Here is a 27,845-nt window from a genome sequence, read left to right as displayed (position 1 = left end):
AGTATACACAATACTTCTGTTCGCAGCTCTATGTCGTTTGACAGATCGCAGATAGCTGTGACGCCAAGCAATAATATCGTCTCTGTCTATCAATAATGAGTCTCTCTTTCTTTTCACAAATTCAAAACCCATGTCAATTAAAAGCCGTCTCAGTGTCGATAATGATATGTTTGGAAGATCAGGATCAGCGTCGAGAACAGATTTTAACTTTTTTAAAGTGGGTAACTTATTCTGTCTATAGAAACAATGAACTTGCTTTCTAATACCAGATTGAGTCAGTGAATCATATAACTGCAGCCTAGTCTTCTGATTTCCAGGGCTTGTCTTCTTCACTGGAGTTGATAGTTTTCCAGCTGTAAGGAATTCTTTTTTTTATCGCAAGTACTAGCTTGTATGAAAATCTGGTAGCATCTGCAGTCTGCTTGGCAGCCTGAGCCACAGAACAAGCGCCACTGTTCCTAAAGTACTTATATACATTCAGCACTATTCCTCTCTCTTTGGAATTCAGTACTCTTATTTTCACACTTAGCTTATTGTAACATTCAGGCGATTTCTCCATATTTACAAGTTGTTAACTACCTATTGAATGTTTTGAAACACTGCACTAGATTATTAGGTCTATGTGTTAAGGCTATAATATATAATATATATGTACACTTACACTATTTCACTAAACCACAATGAATCACTTCCAATGGTTTTCCTTAACACTATAATATATGTATATAGGCTACACTCTCACTATTACACACACAATAATATCAGCGGTCAATGTTTTTGAAGCAGATAGCTCAGTAGCTTACTCGGTCAACGACAGAGTACGACTGACTAGAAAGAGACAAGGGAAGAGTGACACTTTGCAACGCGGTAGGATGAATGTTGCTAAGTTTCAGGTATAATCCCAAACCCAACACATAGACAGAAGGATCTGGAGACGAAATATTGCAGCAATGCACGCTATTCCTTTTCTTCAGTAACCTGAAGGGGTGAATCGCAGTGTAGGCGACAGTACCAAGATTAAATAAGTGAAGAAGAACAACAGGGGAGACTGTTGTACCTTGAATCACTTTTCACATTTTAATTTTTTTTTTTAGTTTTGAGAAACGAAATTTTAAAAATGAAAAAATGCTTGAAAAAATTATTGAAGATTCCTTTACAACTTTCTACAGATATTTTCCTGTTTTACACATTTATTAAGGATGAGAAAAGTAAAAGAAGGGATATGTAAAGTGTTCCATGGTGCAACACATTCGTGTACTTTGGATCATACCCTCTTGTACCTTGGAACATTGGAACACATGGAATATAAATGGAAATATAGCTGTAAAAATTCACAATAATAAAAAAAAAATGTATTTTCCATCATATACAGGCTTCTCTGATAGAGATTTTAATTCCTGGAGGAGCCATAACTTTTTCAACATCTTTCTCTAAGGCATCCTAATCAATTGGGATCCTCTTTAACTCCAGACTTACTTCGTGGCATGAGCTTAAAATAAAAGAAAAACAAAAACCGATAGCATTATGTACCTTGGAACATGTTCCTTGGTACAAGATGTTTTGTGATCCAAGGTACAAGAGGGTGCACGTTTAAATAAATATGTCTGCCTAAACTAGAGATGAGAATAAATCATGGATATTAACATATGAATTTACTCACCAGATGATTGGGGGAACACTCCGTACTTCATTGATAGATACAAATATAATTTGGTTTCGTGTTAGAAAATGTAGAACAATGAACGAAATATTTACTTTTGGTACCAAAAAATGGTTTCATCCACAGAATTCACACTTTGTAATAAATCAAACCGGAACTATGGCCAGAGCTACCTAGCAGCTTTCTCTACAATCTACTCCAAATTGAGTCGGCTAGGTAGCAGCAAAAATCAGACACAAAAAAAAAAATGATCTGTGTGAGGTAATTCCATGACTGTCTGTTTGAAATAGTACATTGGATTGCCATTTTGCTTTTGTCTACTAGTCAGTCCACAGACATGAGTTACCATCTAATGGCCATATCTGAAATATGTCCACCATCAGTTCTTGCAAAACAGTATTTGTACCTTTTTAGTGAAAGTGGGAACCAATCTGGCATTTGTCTTTTAAATAACTAGTTTCCTAGTTATTGTTATAATAAAGAAGACCATTAAAAATTCCGATCAAATTGGCCGGCCTTAGGATTTAATCCAGGACCTCCGAAAAGCGAGTCCAATGTCTTACCATTGAGCCACCTCATTCAGTGAGTTCAACTGTGGCACATAGAAGGAGAACAAGGAGAACGGAAAAAGTCGTTGAGATTTTTTATTCAAAATGTCATTTGCTAGTGATAAAATTTGCAAAATGATACTGGAGCCACTGTATTAATCTTACTATCTGTGACTGCAGAGCATTTCGGATTATGAATTCATCTGCTCTATTGTTGTTATGTTTCTGCTACTCTGTTACTGCCAATGAGAATATTTCAGTTATTAATAATAATACTGTCTGACCAAGTGGTTATGTTGTAGGGTCGGTGAAATGAGGAAGTCATGTAACAGTTACTTTACAGGGCCCTTTTCTTTCAATTATTTTGAACAGTTGTATAATATTACGTAGACTTCCAATACCAAGCAACTATTTTCAGGAAAGAGCCTAACACCTGGCCACTAGCCTTTACAGAGAGGCCAGCAGAAACGGGTGGGGGAAATCGAGATGCAACATAACCAACTGTACATTAGGCCTAGTAAAGAATCCCTGAACAACAAAACAAATGAGGTGTTGCAGATGTTAGGGGCGAACTCGCAATCGAGATCCTTTGTTGTGTTTGCGTCTTATATCCACAATACCTCAAATATTTTTCAGAAGGTATGACACTTTAAATAAACCAACCCCAAAGATTTACTATTCCCACCCCAAACTGTCTCCAACCATCAGGATTACAGATTTGATTCAATTGCAGACCAAGTGATTTTGTAAGCTATTTTTTTGTATCAGCAAGCAGTTTGTGTCTCAGTAAATTATTTCTGCCATACTCTTAAATTATACTTCAAGAAAGTTAATTCATACCATGTTCATCCTCCTCCAGTTTTGTTACTGAATTGCTAGCTATTGATGCTGATCTTCAGTGTTTTACTCAAATTTATTTTTCCTAATGTCATGAATGCAAAATATATTAACATTCAGCTGCCGCAAGTAAAATGTTTCCTGGACAGAAATAACCGGTAAATAAATATTTTCCATAAAATCTATTTCAAGACATAATACATGGGGTTGAACTTCAAGTTTGTTATAGAATTCCCTAGCCTTTCGTTTGTGCACCAATTTCTCAGCCAATGCACACCGTTTTGTCTTATCATTAATATGAGGATGTCGAAGTTTAACTTTTATCCAGTGTTTCACCGGTAAAAATGTTGTTATTATTATTATTATTATTATTATTATTATTATTATTATTATTATTAACATCTTTGCACAAATGCAGGTTCTTAGCAAGAAGGGCTTCAGTCCTGGACTGAATTCCTTTCTGCATAGAACTCTGAGCCTGACGCTTCAGTTCCTATCTTTCCAAGCATTGGACTGAACAGCTTTCTGCACAGGCCGATGGAGCCACCCATAAAGATATGATTTCCATCGATATCTCATTTTTCAAAGTTTGTGACTGAAGCCCTTTCTGCATGGGGCGATTCATTTAGAGTATGAGTATTAAGGAAGTACCTAGTTTAGAGGCTGAAGCAGCTGAAGTTGGATTAAAAATCAATAGTAAAAACCAAGGACATGCAAATCAATTCAAGAACCGATACCAAAATACAAATAAATAAAGAAAATATCGAAACAGTTGACGAATTTATTTATCTAGGTAGCACAGCATGTATTATAGTGTGTTAGTTGGGAGGCCAGAGGGAAAAAGACCTTTGGGGAGACTGAGACGTAGATAGGAAGATAATATTAAAATGGATTTGAGGGAGGTGGGATATGATGATAGAGACTGGATTAATCTTTCACAGGACAGGGACTGATGGCGGGCTTATGTGAGGGCGGCAGTGAACCTGCAGGTTCCTTAAAAGCCATTTGTAAGTAAGTAAGTAAACACAGCATGTATGGATTTTACTTTGTTATTTAACGACGCTGTATGAACTGCGAGGTTATTTAGCGTTGATGGAATTGGTGACAACGAGATGAGGTCGAGGATTCGCCATAAATTACCTGACATTTGCCTTATGGTTGGGGAAAATCTCGGGAAAAACCCAACCAGGTGATCAGCCCATGCGGGAATCGAACCCGGGCCCGAGCGCAACTCCGGATCAGCAGGCAAGTGCCTTAACTGACCAAGCTATGCAGGTGGCTGCATGTATGGGTGAATCCAGAAATGCAGTGTTACTTGGAGGACCTGAGGGACAAAGTCCTTTGGGGAGACCAAGATGTAGATGGGAAGATAATATTAAAATCTATTTGAGGAAGGTGGGATATGATACTAGGAACTGCATTAATCTTGTTCAGAAAAGGGACTGATAGCGGGCTTATATGAGGGTGGCATTGAACCTCCGTATTCTTAAAAGTCATTTGTAAAATAAGGTAGCATAGTGACAACAAATATAGGAACTCAGAGGATGTTAAAATACGCATTAAAAAGCAAGTAGGGCCTTTGTACAATTGTATATAGCAATGGTTCCCAATTACTTCAGAGTTGTGGACCCCCTTTTATTTTAAGGCAAGGTCACACCTTTAAATTTTGGTATCTGCGGAGAAATAGTAGTTGAGAGGTAGGTAGCAATATTAATAACAATTAAATTGAACATACAGTATATACCTGAATCTAGATGTCATGAAAAAAATCACACTTCTTTTTGTTTCAGATAATTCTCTCTACATCTGGTTCAATATTTGCTACTTTTAGTCTTAAATCAGTTTCAACATCGAGGTGATTTCTATGTTTGTTTTTCAGGAAACAAAGTATTGAAAATGTTTGTTCACAAAGATATAATAATTATAAGTATGGTTTATTTAATGACGCTCGCAACTGCAGAGGTTATATCAGCATCACCGGTGTGCCGGAATTTTGTCTTTTACATGCCAGTAAATCTATTGACATGAGCCTGTCACATTTAAACACACTTAAATGCCATTGACCTCGGCCGGAATCGAACCCACAACTTCGAGCATAGAAGGCCAGTGCTATGCCAACTATGCTACCGAGGGAGACTCTAAGATATATGCTACAAAATGAAACTAGGTGTTTCAATGCCTTTTCACCTATTTTCTTACACTCAAGAAAATACCTTCACCCAAAACTGATCATGTGTACATTGTTTGAAAAATATTTTAAATGAGCCATTACAAATTACATTATATTACATCAACAAGTTCATCTTGCTTCTCCTCAGACAAAGTTTTAATTGTATCATACCATACTCGAAAGGATTTCTTATCCATGAGTTTTCAGAATCTGATGGAGGGAAGTAATATCTGAAGCTAGTCGCTAAATCATTCAGATGCTCAATGATGACATGTTGAGCTTCTTGTGGCAATTCATCAACGGACTTCAGAAATGACTTCAATGTTGGGAAGGTACTAAGACTATCACCTTCAGCTCGGATTGCCCACAGCCATATTTTTATAATGCTACCTCAATCCTGTCTCCAACATCAAAAATATTCACTACCTTGAAGATTCACATCGACTATGTTCAAGTACGTAAAAATATTTGCTAAGTAGGCTGCCATAGACAACCAAGAGAAGTTATTCGACTGATCACATGGAAATTTAGTATTACTCAGAAATAGTCTACTTCATCACTTTTGCATACAGGAGTGCATTGGTTATCCAGAGGAAAAATTCTGCAGCAATTCTTCGCAAAATTGAATGTTTGTAAATTATGAAATGTAAAAAATGCCACGGACCCCTTAAATTTGTACCACCAGGCCTTAGGGGTCCACGGACCACCAATTGGGAAACACTGGATAATTACCTGCAAGACATTCCTTCTGAAATTACAGTGCTACATTTGTTTTCCAACAACTGTGCAGGGCGGAATAGAAACCATACCTTAGCAAGATTGCTCATATTTTTAACAGATACCAGTCGATTTGAAAGAATCGAGCAATTCTTTCCTGTAAGAGGTCATTCTTTTCTGTCCTGCGACAGAGATTTTGCTACAATCAAACACTCCCTTAGAAGATATGATCGACTGTACTCTGTGCATGAAATAACTGAACTGATCATACAAAGTAAGGCATCTGCGAAGTATGAGGTATGTAAAGTCCAAATTGAGGACATTTTGGATATTAAGAACTGGTGGCCAATGTTGTATAAAAGAAACTGCACCGAAGTCGGTACCACGAGATAAGAAGTACATTTTGATATCAGACACAATGAAGCAGTTTTCATACAACAGCCAGTTACGTGGCTGTATAATCACATCCCAGTTTATTGATGGTATCGTGAAACACACAGTCCGTCCTTTCCACCAAACCGTGCATATCCAAAGGCAAAAATTCCAGTGAAAGCGACAAAAATAAATGACATTACTAGTAGATCACTCCCTTATGTACCAATGAGCATCAGGAATTCTATACTGAACGATCGGTGGAGCGGAGAAAAATTCTCTCCGACACCGGGATTCGAACCCAGGTTTTCAGCTCTATGTGCTGACGCTCTATCCACTAAGCCACATCGGATTCCAATTCTGCTACCGAATTGAATCCTCTCAGTTTAATCTCCACCTCTTAGTCTCCCTTTAGTGGCCAACCCTCATGCACTACGTCACAGATGTGTGACAGTGGCACAATGTCCAACACACACCGCTCCACCAATCCATCATATGAGAAAGCAGAATTTCTGTACGGAAATATGATATGTACTTCGGTATATTACATTATTATATTGACATTTGGCACTATATTAACTGCAATATTATATTATAGCATATATTACAGGTTTGTATTTTCTTTCTTTCGCTTGTGTTGTTTGTTTTGTTTTTTCTTATTATGTATTTTGTATATGTATCCATATAAGCAACCTGTAATTGGAAGCCTGCTTCTTTTGGTGGTGGATTTAAAATAAAATTAAAATAAAATAAAATTAAAATAAAATATCGAAGTAAATCAGGAATTCTACCAAGAAATTACACTCTGGTCCACAAGTGAAGTTGTTGACCAAGAAGAGCAAGATTACTAAAGAAATAGATAGTGTATTGTAATTTTTTTAAATTTCTGGCATTTGCTTACATAAATATTGTTTCAGAACCAATTGTTTTACTTTATTTTATGCTCATTACTCTTTCACAACCCCAAACTATAACCATTACCCCAATGAAATAATTAATGATGCTCATTTTTTCAAGAAAATAGAAAAAATGTAAAGATATATTTTGCTCCATGCAGAAAGGACTTCAGTCCAGCACACAAAACTATTTTTTTTTGGTCATTTAAAAAACTTCAAAGTCGTTGCAACTCTGTAAGAGCATTCTTGCTAGGTCAATAAATAACCGTGATTTTTTTCATAAGCTTCGAACTCATAATATAGTGCACAGAGTGTTTTTTTTAGTTTTCTCAAAACTAGGTCTAATGGACTGAAGCCCTTTCTGCATGGGGCGATTCAAATATTCTGATGACTACTTTATGGCAGCTAACAAACTTTATCACGCATCACTGTTTAACACTATGGTAACAGAACCTCAATTGATGGGACTACATGTTGCTTCTGGTTTAGATGTTTCAAAGATCGGAAACTGTAAGATAGAATGCTGAGTTCACAGATGTGACACTTGGTGCAATATGAGTGGATAGCTCTGTCTTACAGTATGAACTGTTCTCTCTTTTCAGCAATTTACGGAGCAGAATCCTCACTGGGAGACAGACTGGCTGACTGGCAGAGAGCGGGCCTATGAACGTTGTTCAGAAGCGAGGCATCGGGTAAAGGAAGAGCAAGACACACTTCCTCCAGGTATGGAACACTCGTTATCAGCGCCTGCAAGTGACAAACAGTTTGTAGACATCAAGGCAGTGCCTGTGAAGGAGGAGAAGATGAACCAGAAGACCAAGAAGAAGAGTAAAGAGCAACGTAAGAAAATGAAAAAGAATTGCATAACAGCATTGGATGAGTCAAAAAAGAAGAAACGACGGAAGAAGAAAGGGAAGACAAAGAAGGTGCACAACTCACTAGATAGCAGCAGCTCCAGCAATAGCAGCAGTTCGAGCAGTTCCTCTAGTTCAAATGGCGAGAGTGATGCTGAGGATGGAGACAAATCCAAGAGCATACGTGTTGCCATGAGGAACAAGACTGCACCAGCATTTGTAAGGGCACCAAGGAGTAGGTGGGATTCACCTGAGAAGTTGAGTGACAAAGAGCAGGAGAGGAGAGGGGAAGAGCACATGGAAAGGGAGGACCATGAGCATAAGTCAAAAAAATCTACTCAGAAAATTGGTGGTGATGACAAGCTTATCCGAGAGTGGATGTCCTCATCGAAGGACGTATCAGATGGTGAAAAGCAGCTGCTGAATAGCATCAAGGACAGACTGAAGCAGAAGCAGGAGGCTGACAGAGAGAAAGAGAAGGAGAAGAAGAGAGAAGAGAGGGAACGAGGCTACCCCTACGACAGCAAAGGATACTATGATGACCGCAGGGACTCCAAAAGACCCCGCAGACGAAGTGAAAGTCCGATGTCACCATCCTACAAGAGCAAGCGTTCTCGAGGTAGTGATAGATCACCTGATGACAAGAGGGACAGGTCTAGGTTCGATAGATATGAGAGACATGAAACATCTCATAGGTCACCAGAACATTTCTCAAAGAAGAGCCCATCACGGCGTGAAAGTACGAGCTCTAAGACTGATGCCAAGTTCAAGGAAGAGCCAGAAAAGAAATCAGAAATTGAGAAGAAGATAGCAGGAAAGGTTGAAGCTGAGGAAGATGATGACGAAGAAAGTGCAGAATCCAAATTTGAGAAGCAGACAGCAGAGGCTGCAGCAAAGCTTATGAAGAAGGGCAAGAAGCCTGCTGTAATGACAATTCCCAAATCTAAACTGCCCTTCATTGGCCGAATGCCAATACTCAAGCATTTTGCAAAGAAAAAAGGAAAACCCGGTGATAAAACAGATGAAGAAGACAAGAAACAGCTTCCAGAGGACCCTCTGGTTCAAGCTCAGTATAGTCTGGAGTTCACAAATGTCAGTGGGAAAGTCAACATAGGACCCCAAGAGCAGCGTAAATCACGGTTTGATGAGAAGCCCGCTGGTTTAATTGGACCAGAACTACCACCAATGGGACCAAAGCTGCCACCGAATCTAGTGGAGCCTACATCTCTTGGGAAGGTGGAGCCTGCCACGGAGGCAGTGAATGATGCAAATATTGTGCATGAAGTGCAGGATATGGAGATAGACGAAGATACGTGCAATGTGCCTGTTATAGAGACCTCACCCTTACCAGAGAACGATGTTAGCAATCCTTCTCAGTCCCCCAAGAAGCCACTCTCTGAGATTCCACTGCCCAAGGACTTTCAAGATGCTTTGAACATATTGTTTCCAGGTCCAGAAGGAGCAGAGAAGAAAGATGATGGCCTTGCAATGGGTGGTATGATGTCGCAGAGTGCTGTGATTCAGAGTGGTCCAAAACCAGCCTCCATCCCTCCGAATGCATCACAAGGTCAGTGGCCTCAAGGCGGACCTCATGCACAGATGATGCCTCCAACACACCCAATGCAAGGCTATGGGCCTCAAGGGCCTTCTCAGATGATGGGAGGAGGTGGCCCTCCAATGATGGGACCAATGCATGGGATGCATGGTCCTCCTCAGGCACCACCAAACATGCAAGGGCACATGCAAGGACCACAAGGTATGTATGGTCCTCCTGGGATGCCTGGACCATCGGCACCTTACGGAATGCATGGCCCTCCTGCCCCTATGATGGGCCCACCTCATAACGTAATGCCATCGCATCAGCAGAGTGAAGCACGACCTCCACCTCCTCCTCTGCCAAAAGAGAGTAAAGCACCTAAGCCACCACCTCCGAAGAAAGAAACAACAGGAAGGAAGTCAGACACAGTGGGGGAAATGAGTGCAGATGAGTTGGCAATGATGGGAATTGATGTTGGGGATATGGCAGCACAAAGTTTCTGAGCAGATGGACAGTGCTGTTTGATACACACATAATAGTTATGAAGTATATACATTATATATCGTTCCTTTGTAATTTAAATAAAAAGTATATGCCGAAATATATACAGTGAATATTATATTTTCTTCCTTCTGCAAGCTTTATGTTTCTTGGTCTCTATTTTAGGCTCTTTTATGTGTAACAGCAGCACTAAAAGATGTCGAGAGACCAGATTTGTATGCAAAATCGACTAGTGAAATATGCATATAAACATTAACGCAAAATTGAAAATATGCATATATTATACAGTATATATAAAAAACTGAATAAACTCTTTGTTTTGTGACACAACGTAGCATATTCTTACTGTTGTACAGAAGAAAAATCACTGTGAGATTTTCTTCTGTGAAACCTGTACATCTGTCAATGAAGAAAATGTTTTGTGTGGAGAAATTTATTTTTATGTCATATAACTCCACTGAAGCATGTGGGAAACACCACATCTTTTTGGTTAACTGTATTTCCACTTCTTCACCAGACACATTTTGGTAATTCCAGATTCTTCTATGGACAGGACTTTTATCTAAATCATTACATAGTTTATCAAACATAAGTTTGTCATAACTATGGTTTTCTGAAGATAGTGTTACTTAAATTTGATCTACGAGTGAGAGTTAATGTTGAGAAGACTTAATTTGTGTCCCAAGCTATGTTATAATTTCAGTTAATTTTTAAAAGTGGTTGTAGATGGATATATTTGAACTTTCTCTGCATGACATCTTTAGTAAAACATTCCTGAACTATTGTAATGCTGGCATCTTGAGAATTCAAAGAATCTAAGACTGTTCCCAATTAACAGAATTGTTCCACATGACATATTCTCCTACCATAAACCCTATCGAGTCTAAACTGGCTGAGGAGATAAGGCATAGTTGAAGTAAGTTCACGAAATTTTTAAATTGGAATATGTGCCTTATAAATACTTTATTTACATAGAAGGCTAGAAGGTCCACGTCTTGATAATGGTGTCTAGTAATATTAGCAACATAAAAAGAAATGTTTTAAGGCAGATACTGCTTCTACACGTGTGATGTTTGATGTAGCATCACTAAGAAATAATAAAACATTGTTGTACTGAATTCTCTCTGGCCACAAGACAGCTAATGAGTCATTGGAGAGTTTAGCAACAAATCGTGGAATGATTTACCGGGTCTAGGGTTGCCAACTTTTTTTTTTTTTTTTTTTTTTTTTGAAGAAAACATGGGCGACTAAGAAATCGAAAAAATGTCACATAGAAAATCGACAAATTATTCGGTTCAGTTACTAAAAAACAACTTTATTATACACTTCGGCAGTTAGGCTTAAATTAAGAGTATTTTGAGACAGATTTTGTTTCGTGTAATAGTTGAATTAGACTACAGTTTGCAGCTCTGATTTGATTAGATGTGTCGTGCTCCTGTTTCAAACATCTGTCCAATTATTGTTCATGAGATAAAACATCCTCTTTGTATGAGCATTACTACTTAGTAAGGTTAGAACATGAAAATAGTTTGATTTTAAACGGGTGAGCACCAAAACTCATTTCTGACAACCATTACCTTCGACACACTGCACATTTTAATGCATCTCTGGAACAACAAAATTCATCATATAAATCATCATTCACTGCAGAATCAAATGTTTAGAATAAAAATTTTATATTATGCAGAAATAAGGAAGAAAAGTGCTTGAAGAGAAGAATAATATGGGAGTCTGTTAAAAATTAGGGGCAAATAGGGAGATCTCGGGAAATACTGGAGGGTTGGCAACCCTAACTGGTCACATATTTGTATATAGCTTTTATTTGCACCAACTACAGCAATGCACATGCATTATCCTACTGCATCTGAAGTTTCGTCAATAATAGATTTTCAGAATTTTTATGTTTCAAGGTAGCCCTGTGTTGTACATTACATACTGAAAACACTGTCTGGAACCCTTTGTTTATATATATTTTTTTCTGGGAAATCCCAAAGTTTGCGTTATTTAGTTTGCATAGTGTAATTGTGGAAACTAGAGCCATGCAAAACAATGGTTATACTCAGGAAAGATTTGCTTATCCTTGGGTAACACTCTAACCAGTTCCAAACCATCTCATTTAGTACACCTCATCTGTCCAAATGCAATGTGTGTAGGCTTGTCTTGCTCAAGCAGTATCTGCCATGACGATACACGGATGATATGTCCACAGTCCAAATGTCCAGTTTCTTCTGTCCTTTACATTAAAGTCCATTAATTTATAGATCCAGTTATTTAAAGACCACTACATTGCAGGTCCATTTGTAGTTGTGTCCACAGATGGTTTATCCATAATTTAAAAGATCCACAAATCTGAAGTAATAACTGATTTAAAAAATCATCAGTCTGCTTTTAATATGATGGAAATAATACAGTCAACCAGATGTACATTATTTTAAAATTTTAATATTACATAATAACTGTAATTGTAACATGTTTTTTTTTTTCAATTATAAAAAAAACCCATTAATTTCCTTTGTTATTGTTTTCATCGTAAGGAAGTTCTTCTGCATACAGTTTCAACCGATAATTAATGCCTCTAAGATATCTGTCAATGTCACCATTTTCTCTGTATACATGGTAATTCCGCACCATTTTCTCAATGTATCTTAAATTTAAAACATAGAACTTCTATATGGGATGACGTATTGCCATATGACCTGTCATTAATTGATTTATTAATAACTAATTGTCATTTTGGTCCTTCTGCAAGTTTCCGATGAACTTCCATATGTTAGCATGGTGAGTTACTAAACATTTTATAAATTTGGAGTGCCATCCTTCTATTGTATTAATTGTCCTTTGAGTCCCATTCAAGACTAGGTTATAAACATTCCAGACACGTGGAGGAAAGCGAGGCGGTATCTCTAGTCTTCTTCCTCTGGCAGGTATCCCTCTTACGAAGGTACTTTCTATGTATAATGATAAATCTAATACTGATTCTCTACACCATCAGAAACTTCATCAAATGTATTCACAATATGATCCAGTGGTATGAAAGGTATGGACATTAACTTTCGGATGCCATTTCTTACTTTGTCATTTTCCCTGTTATTATAAGCAGCCTTTAATTCAAGTTGAACAACATGACGCCAAATGACCTGACAGAAGTGGAAAAGACAATCTTTTATTTCTATTCTGTAAGATGTATTATGGACATTATAATCAATTGATAGTAAAAGTCATTGTATATAATGTATATGGACAAAATTTCTTGTGGACATATTTGTTTGTGGATTTAATGTTTATGGACGTTATGTCCAGTGGACAAACAGTTGTGGACATAACGTGATGATGGACATTTTTTTCTTTGGACTTGACGAAAAATGGACATAATTATAATGGACCAATCATCCTGGAACCGCCATGACATCATCCTATTTCAAGCCCTAATTAAACTGAACTGAAAGGAAAGGGATTTTGTAAATATTAAATAATTATTTATTTTGTTACTTTGAATATTCATCAATATTTTATTCATCTGTAACCTTTATTTTTAGAAAAATTATATCTATTTATATTCCTCTCTTTTTGTTGTTTAGTAGGAAATGTCAGTTCAGAAATATGATTACATTTACCGTAGTCCCTTACTTGTTTTGTAACATTAAATGGAAAAATCAACAGTATCTTAACTTAATACTGGGTAACTATACTAGTTTCCCACCTATGGGGAAAGAATAAAAAGTTGATCATTTAAGGAGAAGCTTACCGAGTTTTTTAGGCCTAAAGTGGATGGTTTGGTTGGTTGCTAATGCTCGGCATATTAGAGTTCTTCCATTTGCCTTCTTGCTTCCCAGTATCATAATGACAGAGCTATAGCTGTTAAATTTTTACAGTTCTTGAGGTGTGTCATATCCATTATAGTATTATCTTCTTTACAAAGTAAACAATTAGGAGTAGGAAAAATATTTATTTTATATAGATGGGCAGCCAAACAATCATGTCCCATATATGCGTATAATCAGAAAAGAAGTGTAGTGTAGCCTAATTGAGGACCGTTTTTGCAAAACTTGCTAACTGCAAAATTTGCAAAATTGAGATTTTGATGGATTCATTAACATAAGGCAGGCCTCTACATGATGTTAAAGGCGTCTTAGTAAAATTGGATTATTTCTCTTCATTTTAGTGTGTCAAAGTGTGATCGTTTTTTCAAAACTTGCTTTCTGCTATAATTAACAGTTACAGCAAAACTTGCTTGCTATAGTGTTTTGTCTCTCCTGTAAAAGTTAGTTTTTTTTTTTTTTTCAGTTAGCAAGTTTTGCAAAAACGGTCCTCTGTTGTGCAATGAAACTAAAATGAGAGTTTTGGCATAAAATCATATCCCATCCCTTGCATCACATGGGTTAAATTTATTATTCATGCTCAACCACTTTTAAAGGAACTACAGCAACATTTAAACGACATGTGCACTGCCCTTTAGTTGTTCATTGACGTTAGAGTAGTTTTTTTTTTTTTTTTTCAAATAACATTTTTTCAAAATGTTCCAAGTAAAAGATCATTTTCTGTGTTCAAGAGTGTGCTTTAGATAAATACATGAGATTGAGTGAACGACATTTTGCCCTACTCGAAAATTTACATACATAATACATACACATACAGGAGAACTGTAAGTAATGTCATTAATTTCAGGGAAGTTATGAGATATTTCAAACAAAAATGTAAATACAATTTTGCTCATTTTTTTTTTTTTCCTTTCCGAGATAATTGTTTTATATGAAACATTTCATAACATATTTTGGGAAAGCCATTGATTTAATTCCCAATATGCTCCGAACAAATGTAACAATTTAAAATTCCTTTTCAAAACAATAAATTACATTTGTTCGTATCAAATTTCTTCAAATTTAAAGGATAAAACTAAAATTTTTTCAATCATTTGTTATCATAATCTACTGCCCTCTTAAATTGACTGAGCATATTGGGAATTTTAAATTGTTACATTTGTTCGGAACATATTGGGAATTAAATCAATGGCTTTCCCTAAACACGTTATGAAATGTTTCATATAAAACAATTTTTATCTCGAAAACGCACAAAATTGAATTAACATTTTTGTTTGAAATATCTCAAAGAATAACCCTCTGAAATTAATGACATTACTTACGGTTCACTCTGTATATGTTATATATAGACTGTACTAGTCCACACCTGTGGAGTAACGGTCAGCGCGTCTGGCCGCGAAACCAGGTGGCCCGGGTTCGATTCCCGGTCGGGGCAAGTTACCTGGTTGAGGTTTTTTTTCCGGGGTTTTCCCTCAACCCAATACGAGCAAATGCTGGGTAACTTTCGGTGCTGGACCCTGGACTCATTTCACTGGCATTATCACCTTCATTTCATTCAGACACTAAATAACCTAGATGTTGATACAGCGTCGTAAAATAACCCAATAAAATAAAAAAAAAACTATGGATAGAAAAAATTATCCATTACTTTCAAAAATATTTTGTGTCAAAGTCTGAAAAAGCAGAATAATAATTTTAAAAAGCTTAGTCAACTGTCTGAAGACAGGTTTGAACCTCTTAAGTAACACCAATAAGGCATCACTCATGAGGCAACTAGGCCAGAAGATAATGGGGTAGGGTGGCCAGTTCCTTTCCCCCTCCAATGTATACATCGCCAATTAGTTACATATTCCACTAATCAGACTTCAGATGTATAGAAACAATTGTTCTTCCTCTGACACATATCGTCAAATGAAATGTACTGCCTGATAATAGATACATATATCAGTCAGAACCTCAATCAGAGGTAATGTTGTTGTTTAGTCAGCTGTCCGAAGACAGGTTTGAACCTCATAAGTGACACCAATAAGGCATCACTCATGAGGCAACTAGGCCAGGAGATAATGGGGTAGCTTACATAAAACTGTACAAAACACCCTATTTATTTATTTCAAATATGTATCCTAAAAAGTTTCACAGTGATAACTAGTAACTAAAAAATTGGGACGCATGTGACTTTCAAAATTATTGAAATATTCTTTTTTAATCTGGAATAAATCCTAAACTATGTCTCCAAATAACTTCGGATTTAATAGGTGTCTCTCTTTTAGTCATTCTAATTAACACTAAAAATATGGTGAAAATTGGTTAAAAATGACCCAGTAGGGTCCCCCTTAAATGAATGGTAATGTTAATGTTCTAATAACTGTTGTTATTTATTTGTCAGTAATTTCTATTGAAGAAGCATAGAAGTTTTGCCCACATTAGACCTCAACGTGCCACCATTTCATACACAACACAAATCTTATTGTGAGACTTATTTTTCCTAGGTGGTTTTTTCCAAAACTGAGAATGTTTGCTTTGAGATCATCAATATCCCTGGGGCTCTGTGTATAGACATCGTCCTTCACAAAATCCCAAACAGTAAAATTGGGTGGTGTAAGGTCTGGGGAATTTGGAAACCATGTAATTGGACATCACGACCTCAACATTTCATATCGAATGCTATTCACGAACTTCTTTTCCTCAATAAGATAATGAATACTTGAATACCATGCCCATGTGTTTTCCTGTTGCATCTGTGGTATGAAAAGCAAATGTGATCCATTTCTGAAGATACATGTTACATAATACTTGAATTCGTTGCATGTAGTAAAAATTCAGGTCAGTCTCGGTAGCGTAGTCGGTATAGTGCTGGTCTTCTATGCTCGAGGTTGCGGGTTCGATCCTGGCCCAGGTCGATGGCATTTAAGTGTGTTTAAAAGTGACAGGCTGATGTAAAAGAACTCCTGTGGGACAAAATTCCAGCACACCGGCGATGCTGATATAACCTCTGCAGTTGCTAGCGTCGTTAAATAAACCATAATTTAATTTAAAAATTCAGGTAACATTGATAAGTTGCGTATGGCATAGTTTTGCATAGTCAGTTGTTTGAGACTATTCTTAGGACTTGCTGCTATACCTGCTCTAACAGCAGCTTCAATTCGAGAATATACCTATGGCCACCAGTGATAATGGCATGTTAACAGATCCACTTTCTTAAGACATGTGGTACTATAACCATATTTACGTGTAACTCAGAGTTCTTTGTACATCACACTCATAGTTACAGCAACTTGAACTGGTGTTACACTTTCAAATTTTCCAAACCACAAACATTTCACTAGTTATCTTGCAGTAAGTGGCTTTTTGTTTATTCAGTTATTGCTAAATGACAGTCTGACTTCTTTTGTTCGTAATAACAATGATAACAAAACTCCCGTATTTTAAGGTCATATTGGAACTAAAATAACTTTAGCATCACTCCTGATATAATTTTTATAGCAACTTTATTTTATATTTTCCCAATTGGATCATTTTGAATTGGGTCATGCAAAAGTTCATAGCGTTTTTTCATTGTGACAAAAGTTTTTATTTGAGATGAATAGAAGACAGAAATTAATTAGTAATATATTCTCCTAGATTATCTATGAGACTCTGCCAATGCTGGAGCAGTTTTTTGATTGCACATCTGAAGAAATCTGCTGGTTTGGAGTTAAGTCCTCAAGCCAAGTTTGTAAAGTATCTTCGTTATTAAAAGGAATTCCCTTGAATATTGTTGAATAGAGGAAGGAGAAAGTGAAAATCTGAGGGCACAAGTGGCGGATGTGGAATCACCTCTCAACCAAGTTCCTGTTTAGCTGCTTTCATCATGTTAGCAGAGCATTGGCATGCATTATCGTGTTGCAGTAGCACTTGATGCAGGCTTCCTGGTCATTTTTCTTCAGTTGCGGCCGCAAGCCGTCTGAGTTGTTGGCAGTAAATGTCAGCAGTTATGGTTATATTCCTGGAAAGCATTTTGTAGTACATGATCTACCAGATGCATAACATCATCTTCTGTATATTATTTAATGTACTGAAGTATATAGGATGTTTCCGTGCAGATATTCTGTGTCATCGTACGATGACTCATAACGAGTGCACCTCCGCACATATGTGGACATTGTCCTAGGTTCATAGACATCTATGACGTAGTGCAGAGGGCAGGCCACTAGAGGGAACCGACACCAGGATGGGAATCTAGTGTGGCTTAGTGGATAAAGCATCAGCACGTAGAGCTGAAAACCCGGGTTCAAATCCTGGTGCCGGAGAGAATTTTTCTCCATTCCACTACTCTTTCATCGTATCATCTTCTGTTTGAAACGACAGAACTATTTTCTTGCAATGCTTTCATCGATGAATTCTCCCCGTATACTGTACAAATATTTCGAGCCACCTGTGCTGCCTTTGCTCCTCTATTAAACTCAAACAGAAGAATATGTCGGAAGTGTTCCTTTTTTTTTTTTTACATTTTAACTTCATTTTCTTTAGCTGACATCCACGAAATTCAACTTATTTATAACCACAACTTTTCAAATAACAAATAACGAACAATAAACGATCTCCTACATATCTCGGATTTTATCTCTGCCTCTGTGCAACGTTACATTTGCGGTGGGGAAGTGAGGGGGTGGAAGGAAAGTTGTAATGCTTTTCAATATGCTGACGCCCACGTTGTAAGATAAGCCATTTGAAATTTAACGGCCACTAACTGGCAGAGATATAATCCAAGCTCTGTATCAACACAGTGTTATGATGACAAACAAAAACACTACGAACTCATGCACCAACCCAATACTTTGTTTTGTAATAGATTTAGTCTCCTGAAAAAGATCAGAACACTGGTTTGAAACTGATAAGAGTTGTATAGTTATTGTTGATAAATTAGTAGATCACTAACACAGCCTGGATCCAGCCGGCTGTTGCTGTTAATCTCACTTAAACACTTTCACAAGGTGTGCTTGTTGCTAGAATACACAAGATACATCTTACAACTTGTGACAGCACTGACAGATCTCTTTCATGTCCCCTTCACTGTTTTAAAAAGTTATTAAAATTTAATTTATATCTCACTACAAAGAGTCTATTATTCTTCAGTCTTTGAAACAGTCTCTTTTTCTGAATGACAATAATAATGCTGTTTAAATTCCTCTATTAGGGAAAAAAATCAGATGATGCAAAAAATGTATTTTAGAATGAAGATAAGGTAAAACAGTTTCTTGCACATGACATTTAGGCTTGGTCACATTCAATCTCAGAGCTGCGTGTATATACTGTAGCTATATCCAATAGCTTATAGCCCTCTCTAGTCAGGCCCAGCCCACACTACGTGGCAACAACGGACAGCACGTTAGTTGCCGTCCTACCATGTTGCGTAACTGTTAATTGCGAGAAAAGCAGTAGACTACATCGTTTTTCTATTTCAAAGGAAAAGTAGTGACTTTCTGAATCTTTAGCGAGTTCACTAAACATTATAGCTCACCCTATTATTGTCAGTTATAACACAGTGTTTTGCAATCCTCATACATTTATTTATTGTAAAATATCTTTATATATTTCTGCTGAACCTGCCCTGTAAGTTGTTTAACCGCAACAAGGCTTATCACTTATCACCTTTTTAAAATTACCAAAATGCAGAGCTAATTAAAAAAGTTACTGGTACAATACTTTTTGCGAGATCATCTTATTTGTAGCAATTCCAAACAGTCGTCCATTTTTGTAATCTACAGTTCCTTATACTTGAATTTAATCTACTTGAATCTTCACAGTTTTTTCACGCTGAATACTGCCTAACATGCTATAAGAACTGTCTATTCTCAGATATTGAAGAAGGGAATACTTTAAATGAGGGAAGTTTTCTTAAATAGGCTATCAAGGGTGCGGTAATGAGAAGATGTTGTTCAGTGTAATCATATCTTAAAACTTGGCATTCTGGATATAAACTAAAAATGAGTGTATAATTATTGAGGATACATCGTACTGTCACCCTGGGTGGCACAGTCGGTATAGTACTGGTCTTCTGTGACCGAGGTTTCGGGTTTGATCACAGCCGAGTTCAATGGCATTTAAGTGTGCTTAAATGCAACAGGCTCATGTCTGTAGATTTGCTGGTATGTAAAAGAACTCCTGCGGGACAAAATTCTGGCACGTCAGCGACACTGATATTACCTCGGTAGTTGCGAGCATCGTTAAATAAAACAATTTAATTTACATCATACTTAGGTTTTTTTCGTAAATATTATGTCAAACTTATTACGTAAAAGATCAAATTTTTAAGCTGCTTTCATCACAGTTCTCATCATTTTCAACAACAGTTTCAAAGTTTGTAGTGAGGCAGTAATTTGAGATAGAAAAGTGCTTTTATTATTGATATCTGTTGAAACCTAACAATCACAAAAATCTATTAGAGATGTAAGCTATTAGCAAGTTAGAGGCTGTCCATATTAAAACTTCATTCGGTAGACGTCCACCATTTATGTGCATTTCCACACTAAAATCTCTGTTTATTCTAATGCTAACAGTTATTTTAGGAGCATTAGTTATGTTTAGTTCATTCACTATTCAACAAGATTCGTTTTTAAATAGTGACCCGTCTTTTTTAGACAGTTTTTTTGATACATTTTCCAAAAATAGGAAAATGCTACACACGGTTTTCTTCGTCTGCCTCTCTCTTTCTGGTTTTTAAGGTGATTGTCAATTTCTTCTCTCCTCTGTTGCGGATTTTTCCATTTGGTTTCATTCATACTGCTTAGATATGAAGGAATATATATATATATATATATATATATATATATATATATATATATTATCCAATGCCACCAGGTTGTCTTTTCGACATTTCTGGTCTTCTTCTCTCCTGGCTGCGGCTTAATTGTAACCCACTTCTGAGGTTGGGGCACCTGGAAGGCGGAGTTACATTACCCCGATGATGTGATAGGATGATTATGATAATGTAGTGCCAGGAGAGGTCTTAAATCTAAACTTAACCTAAATTCCAGACCATGGACGAACACAGGAATAATCCCCTTTAAGGAAAAATTCCTGTGCTCTAACCGGGAATCGAACCCGGGACCTCATGAACTATAGCCAGAAGCTCTGACCACTAGACCATGAGGTTGGTCATGAAGGAAAATATGGAAATGCATTTGGAACTGCACCTTCACACAAAACTCGTCTTTCCGTCCTTGTCAGCGTATTTCTCAAAGCTCAAGTCATTTTTCCTGAAAATGTTCCTTTCATACCACAGATGTGTTGGTTGGTGACCAGTCTGCCTATGGAACCAAACGAATCCATTTATTGCTTAGTTCGGGATCTTTAGGAAACCGAAAACAACTTATAATATTATCCTTCTGCTTTTTTTGTCTTTGTGTAGTTACTTAAGCAGACCGGCACTACACATACATCTATTTGGCATGGTTATGAAAAATTTATGTTATCACAGACAACATAACAAAGGAAATATAGGCGCAAATGCACAGGTGAGGAGAGCGTCGTACACTGAAACACATGCCACATTGCTGAGCTGATATGACAGGCTGTGGTGTTACCACATTTACAAGGGCCGGGCCATGACTAGAAAGTGCTATGCTATCACATTTGTGCTCACATACTCTGCCCTGCTGGAATAGGGTGACCATATATTCCGATTAATCAGGATTGTCCTGTTTTGAGGGCACAAAGATTTGTCCTGAACTTTTCTTGATAAATTTCCCTATTTTCGCAATTTTTAGTGGCAACATGTAAAAAGAGACTGAGAATTTTATTTCTTTTAATATTAAACTGTTAAATAGTTGTGACAGACAGCAAAGAGATTTCAGATAGCTGTGTCTGCGTTTTATGATGCTGCAGTTGAGTATTTCACTTCTTGGTGTGATAGATTATCTAACTTTTCCACATTTTCATGGACGTTGCAAAATCAAATTGGTCCGTAGTTGAAAACTGTTAAATGATTAAAAGATAAAATATTGTAGCAGATGATTAATGAAATAATTCATATCAAGTCATTTGTGCAAAATAAAATTGAAACTTACAGTGAACACTGGGATGATCTAATGACTCATAAAAAATGGTGTCATTTTTTTTTTTTTTAATTATTGCCATCCTAACAAGCAGTTCAGTGAATCCCTAAATATAGCACAATACTTATTTTCATTCCTAACACACAATGCCAATGTAGAGAGAGTTTTTAGTACACAATGCTAATATAGAAAGAGTTTTTAGTCTTATTTCTTCGTAGTGGACAGATGAGAGAAACAGCTTCAGTATCAGAATCATTAGTTATGTTTTGTTCACTTTGTTTCAGGTTCAAAAAATTTAGTTGCAGTTACTTTTATAGTAATTTACTTGATAAACCTGATAATGCATTGACTGGAGTAATAAACTGAAGTAAATCCCTTTTATGACTTATAATAAACAGTACGTCTGAGAAATCTGTATACCCCTATAAACCTTTTAATTTATTAGTGAACTCATGGGGCTAATTGTCTAAGGGGTCCATATGTGCTCCATCATGTCGGACACCCAAGTCTATGCACCTCCAAGTCCTTCGTGACATTTTTTCCAACATTGCAGGTGTGACCAAGACAAAGGCAGCCCATACTGCTTGATCCAGTTCACTGTTGGTTCTGTAGCAACACGCAGCAATCTTCCTCTTGAGAATACCCCACGAGTTTCCCGGTGTCGTGAGGTTGGAGCTACTTGGTTTATAGGGATATATTACCAAGGAAATTATGAAGGTCTATGATATAATATGATAAGGGTATATGGACTTCCCAGACGTACTGTATGATGAAGAACATAATATTGAGCAACTCAAGTATTTTCTAAGTCAAAGAATGCCACACTGTGCTTGCTCTGAGCTAAAAGCTTTGGTTCATACGATCACGAGAGTTTCGCTTTGCTTTTCTATTTAAATATTGCATATCTATGCTGACGAGGAATTAAAACTGTAGCCTCTTATGAACTGCACTGTAGATCTTGAAACATTTTGGCCTGCTCAACATTTATGTCCCTCATTGTACATATACCATATTTGCCAGCATACAAGATACACGCTGTTTTTTGTACACATTTTTGAGGGATAAATCTTTATCACTGAACATTATAATGAATTTATAGTATTTCAAATATGAAGTAATATGAAGGATTCAGAGCCATATTGGGCCAAGTGCCATTTATTAAAAACGGAGAAAGCAAGGGTTAAAGTTAAGTGAATATCATAGTTTAATGAAGATTGACATATCATTTAGTTTTAATGTGTATACTTTATATTTCTTGCTATATGTTTCCATTGAATTATGGTAATAACTTCATTTTAATCCTTGTTTTCTATGGTTTTAATAAATGACACTTGGCTCACTATGGCTCTGAACCCTTCATATGTAGGTCTACTTTCATCAAATACCTAATGTAACTGGGAAAGAACATCTTTTGATCTTCGTCAAACCCAGAAATTAATTTTCAGAGCTAAATGAAGAGTCACTTCAAACCTTTCCATAGTTTAATGAAGATTGACATATCATTTAGTTTTAATGTGTATACTTTATATTACTTGCTATATGTTTCCATTGAATTATGGTAATAACTTCATTTTAATCCTTGTTTTCTACGGTTTTAATAAATGGCACTTGGCTCACTATGGCTCTGAACCCTTCATATGTAGGTCTACTTTCATCAAATACCTAATCTAACTGGGAAAGAACATCTTTTAATCTTCGTCAAACCCAGAAATTAATTTTCAGAGCTAAATGAAGAGTCACTTCAAACCTTTCCATAGTTTAATGAAGATTGACATATCATTTAGTTTTAATGTGTATACTTTATATTACTTGCTATATGTTTCCATTGAATTATGGTAATAACTTCATTTTAACCCTTGTTTTCTACAGTTTTAGTAAATGGCGCTTGGCCCACTATGGCTCTGAACCCTTCATGTGTAGGTCTACTTTGATCAAATACCTAATCTAACTAAGAAAGAACATATTTTAATCTTCGTCAAACCCAGAAATTAATTTTCAGAGCTAAATGAAGAGTCACTTCAAACCTTTCCTAAATCAGAATCTGAGTCCTCATACAACAAATTGTCCTCTGTACCATCCAATGCATTACTAATGCCACACTTCTTAAATTATTTAATCACTGTCTCAGTTTTCACAGTATTACATGAAGCTTTGACCCATTCACAAACTTAGTATTGACGTATAAGACATACCCTGTTTTTCAGATTCATTTTCAAAGAAACAGAAAGTGCGTCTTACACCAGCAAATACGGTATATTAATATACAGAGTGAATTAAAAGTCTGGAACCATATAAATGTCTTCCATATGTTTGATTTTCGATTACTATAGGTGTTACCAGTATCTGTAAGACCAAATGCTCTACCAGTGACACATTCGATTCTAGCCCTCAGCTATCTCAAAAACCGCCATTTTGGATGCAACTTTGAAATTTTAAATGGAAAGGGGGTCATGTAGGTACTCAAAATCATGTCAAATTTTCTGGAAAATCAATGCCACAATCCGTTTTGAGTTATCTCTAATCGTTTTCAAGTTATTTAAAGATAACTGTCATAATGACACAAACATTAGTTACTGCATCTACAGATATTTTGTAACATGGTGCAGTACTAAGGAGGCTTTGGAGAAGGTATTTTTATGCAATTTTGGTAATTTAACTTTTCCTGCTTTACTGTTTGGTTAACCTGTGACAGTTTCAATGCATTGTTGTGATTAATTGAAGCTTTCCTATAACAAATTTCTTTATTTTCGTGATGGCATTATCGAAAGAGAGAAGACTTAATATCATTTCCATTCTGGTAGATTTAGCCACAGAAATGTTGCAGCAGACAGGACGAACAATTCCCTGGACATTGGATTGATCGGTGTGGACCAGTAGAAAGACCACTCAGTCTCCAGATTTAACACCCCTTGATTTTTTCTTTTGGGGTTACATAAAGAGCTTGGTATATGAAGAGAAAATTGAGAATGTGGAACATATAAAGAACTGTATCATTGATGCTTGTGCTAAAGTCACCCTGAAAATGCTACAAGATGTTTTCTCCACATTCTCAATTTTCTTTTCATATACCAAGCTCTTTATGAAACCCCAAAAGAAAAAATCAAGAGGTGTTAAATCTGGAGACCTGGCCAGCCATTCTATTGGTCCACACCGATCAATCCAATGTCCAGGGAACATCCAGTCTGTTGCAACATTTCTGTGGTTTAACCTACCAGAATGAAGAATGATATCAATTCTTTCCTCTTTCCATAATGCCATCACCAAGATAAAGAAATGTGTTATAGGAAACCTTCAAATAATCACAACAATGCATTGAAACTGTCACAGGTTAACCAAATAGTAAAGCAGGAAAAGTTAAATTACCAAAATTGCATAAAAATATCTTTTCCAAAGCCTCCTTAGTACTGTACTATGTTACAAAATATTTGTAGATGCAGTAACTAATGTTTGTGTCATTATGACAGTTATCTTTAAATAGCTTGAAAACGATTAGAGATAACTCAAAACGGATTGCACCATTGATTTTTTTCAGAAAATTTCACATGATTTTGAGTATCTACATGACCGCCTTTCCATTTAAAATTTCAAAGTTGCATCCAAAATGGCGGCTTTTGAGATAGCTGAGGGCTAGAATCGAATGTGTCACTGGTAGAGCATTTGGTCTTACAAATACTGGTAACACCTACAGTAATCGAAAATCAAGCATTATGGAAGATATTTATATGGTTCCAGACTTTTGATTACCCTGTATAGAGTAAAATTATTTGTTTATTATGTAATGCTGTTTATTGTACATTTTTTGTTACATAATACTGTTTTATTGTAAAATTATTTGTTAATTCCATGATGTGTTTTAAAGTGAATTTCTGTAAAAATTTTTGAATGGCTGGGGGTTATGACAGGTGTCCCATTTTTGACTTACGCAGTTATGGTCATCCTATTCACAGTCTAATGGAAACCACAAAAGCTGAATGCAAAATGAGTCACTGGAATTTAAATTTAACTTCGCTGTGTTGATAATAAGTTGTTGATTTCAAGTAGATTTCTCCTGTGTTCTTATGGTGTCTTATATTAATATGTTGCACAACTTAAACTTCTGTGCAGAAGGACTCCTTTCACATGTTACATAATATAATATCTTTTCATTTCCACAAATAATATTACTTCAAAACTCCTTTATGTATTTATGTAACATAGCAGGTTGCCTGTGATTTTATTGGTGGGATTCCTTGCAAAATCAGATTTCGCCTGATTCAAGTCCACCTATTTAATTTGCATTAATTAACCTGAATGCACATAGACTCTGAATATACTACACTTAATAAACAAGAAAACTACCCTCTTCCACTCCTACATACGTCATTAAATCTTAGCAACACAAAATGATTTCACAACATCATAAGTCTCTGGTATATTCACTTACTCTTGTGTTTTATAGTGAGTTCTCTACATATACATTTAAGTTTCAATTTATGATTCTGTATTAAAATTGCGAGCAAATTATACATTTTTTGATAAAAAGCAAATATACATTCAATATAATTTTTCCCAGAAATATGTGTTTACATCACTATCATTCATTTCATTCATTCATTGTTTTCTGCCCAAGGGCAGGTCCTTCATTGCAAATCCAGCATTTTATAATCTTCCCTTTTTTCCACCTTTCTCTTCGTCTCCACATATGATCCCATATCTTAATGTTATCTATCATCTGGTATATTCTTCTGCCTCGAACTTGTCTTCCATTCACCATTCCTTCCAATGTATCATTCAGTAGGCAGTTTCTTCTTGGCCAGTAACTCACCCAATTTCTTTTTCTTTTCTTGATTGGTTTCAGCATTATTATTTTTTCTCCCACTCTTTCTAGTACACCTTCATTGTCTGTCCATGTCACATGCTCCATTCTTCTCCAAATCCATATTTAAAATGCTTCCTGTCATTTCTCTTCACTTCGTCATAATGTCCATGTTTCTGCCCTGTACAATGTCACACTGCACACAAAACACTTCACTAGTGTCTTCCTTAGTTCTTTTTCCAGAGATCTGCAGAAAATGCTCCTTTTTCTATTAAAAAGTTACTTTGCTATTGTTATCCTCCGATTGACGTACTGCTTACAGTACACTCAAAGTATTTGAAGATTTTCACTTATTCTACTACCTCAATTCGAACTCGAGCATTTACCTTCTTTATTTTTCTTCCATTAACTATAGTATTCGTCTTGTTTACATTTATCTTCATCCCATATTGTTCACAGATGCCATTTAGTTCAGTTAGCATATCCCTTAGTATAATTTCCTCTTCTGCTAACAACACCATATAATCAGCAAATCTTATGCACTTTATTCTTCTTTTTCCTACTATCACCTCTCCCATGTTCTGAAAACAGTTCTTCACTAAATCCAAGTAGATGTTTTTTTTTTAGTTGGTTATTTAACGACTCTGTATCAACTACTAGGTTAGCTTCAATGAGATTGGTGATAGTGAGATGGTATTTGGCTAGATGAGGCCGAGGATTCGCCATAGATTACCTGGCATTCACCTTACGGTTTAGGGAAAACCTCGGAAAAAGCCCAACCAGGTAATCAGCCCAAGCCTGTGCGCAACTTCAGATCAGCAGGCAAGTGCCTTAACCAATTGAGCCACGCTGGTGGCTAAGTAAATGTTGAACAGGGTAGATGGTAAAGGGCATTCTTGTCGTATCCCTCTCCCTATTTCACTTTTCTTTAACACAGGCCTGCAGAACTCGCAAGTAGGGGAACTATGACGTCAGCCTCACTCCATTTCTATTGGGGATGATTGACTTCCGCCGCGAGAATGAATGTTGATGCAGCCGAGCATAACTAGAACACCGTGACCGCACAGGTAGAAAAGGTGGGTGGAGTAAGAAAGGGGAGGAAAG

At 36.5% G+C, this 27,845-nt stretch overlaps 1 protein-coding gene across 3 annotated transcripts in view; it reads left to right on the top strand.

Moving 5' to 3' along the window:
- The window catches only part of LOC138694345 (serine/arginine repetitive matrix protein 2-like), a 139,620-nt gene extending 129,198 nt beyond the window's left edge, over window positions 1–10,422 (top strand). For all 3 annotated transcript variants that reach the window (XM_069817972.1, XM_069817974.1, XM_069817971.1), the window contains one exon: window positions 7,803–10,422. In XM_069817972.1, coding sequence (XP_069674073.1) covers window positions 7,803–10,094 — 2,292 coding nt within the window. In that variant the 3' untranslated portion in view covers window positions 10,095–10,422. The remainder of the gene's footprint in view (window positions 1–7,802) is intronic.
- The last annotated feature ends 17,423 nt before the right edge of the window (window positions 10,423–27,845 follow it).

This window comes from Periplaneta americana, chromosome 2 (genome assembly GCF_040183065.1).
Source record: "Periplaneta americana isolate PAMFEO1 chromosome 2, P.americana_PAMFEO1_priV1, whole genome shotgun sequence".
NCBI classification, from domain to species: domain Eukaryota; kingdom Metazoa; phylum Arthropoda; class Insecta; order Blattodea; family Blattidae; genus Periplaneta; species Periplaneta americana.
This window is presented reverse-complemented; position numbering and strand designations above follow the sequence as displayed.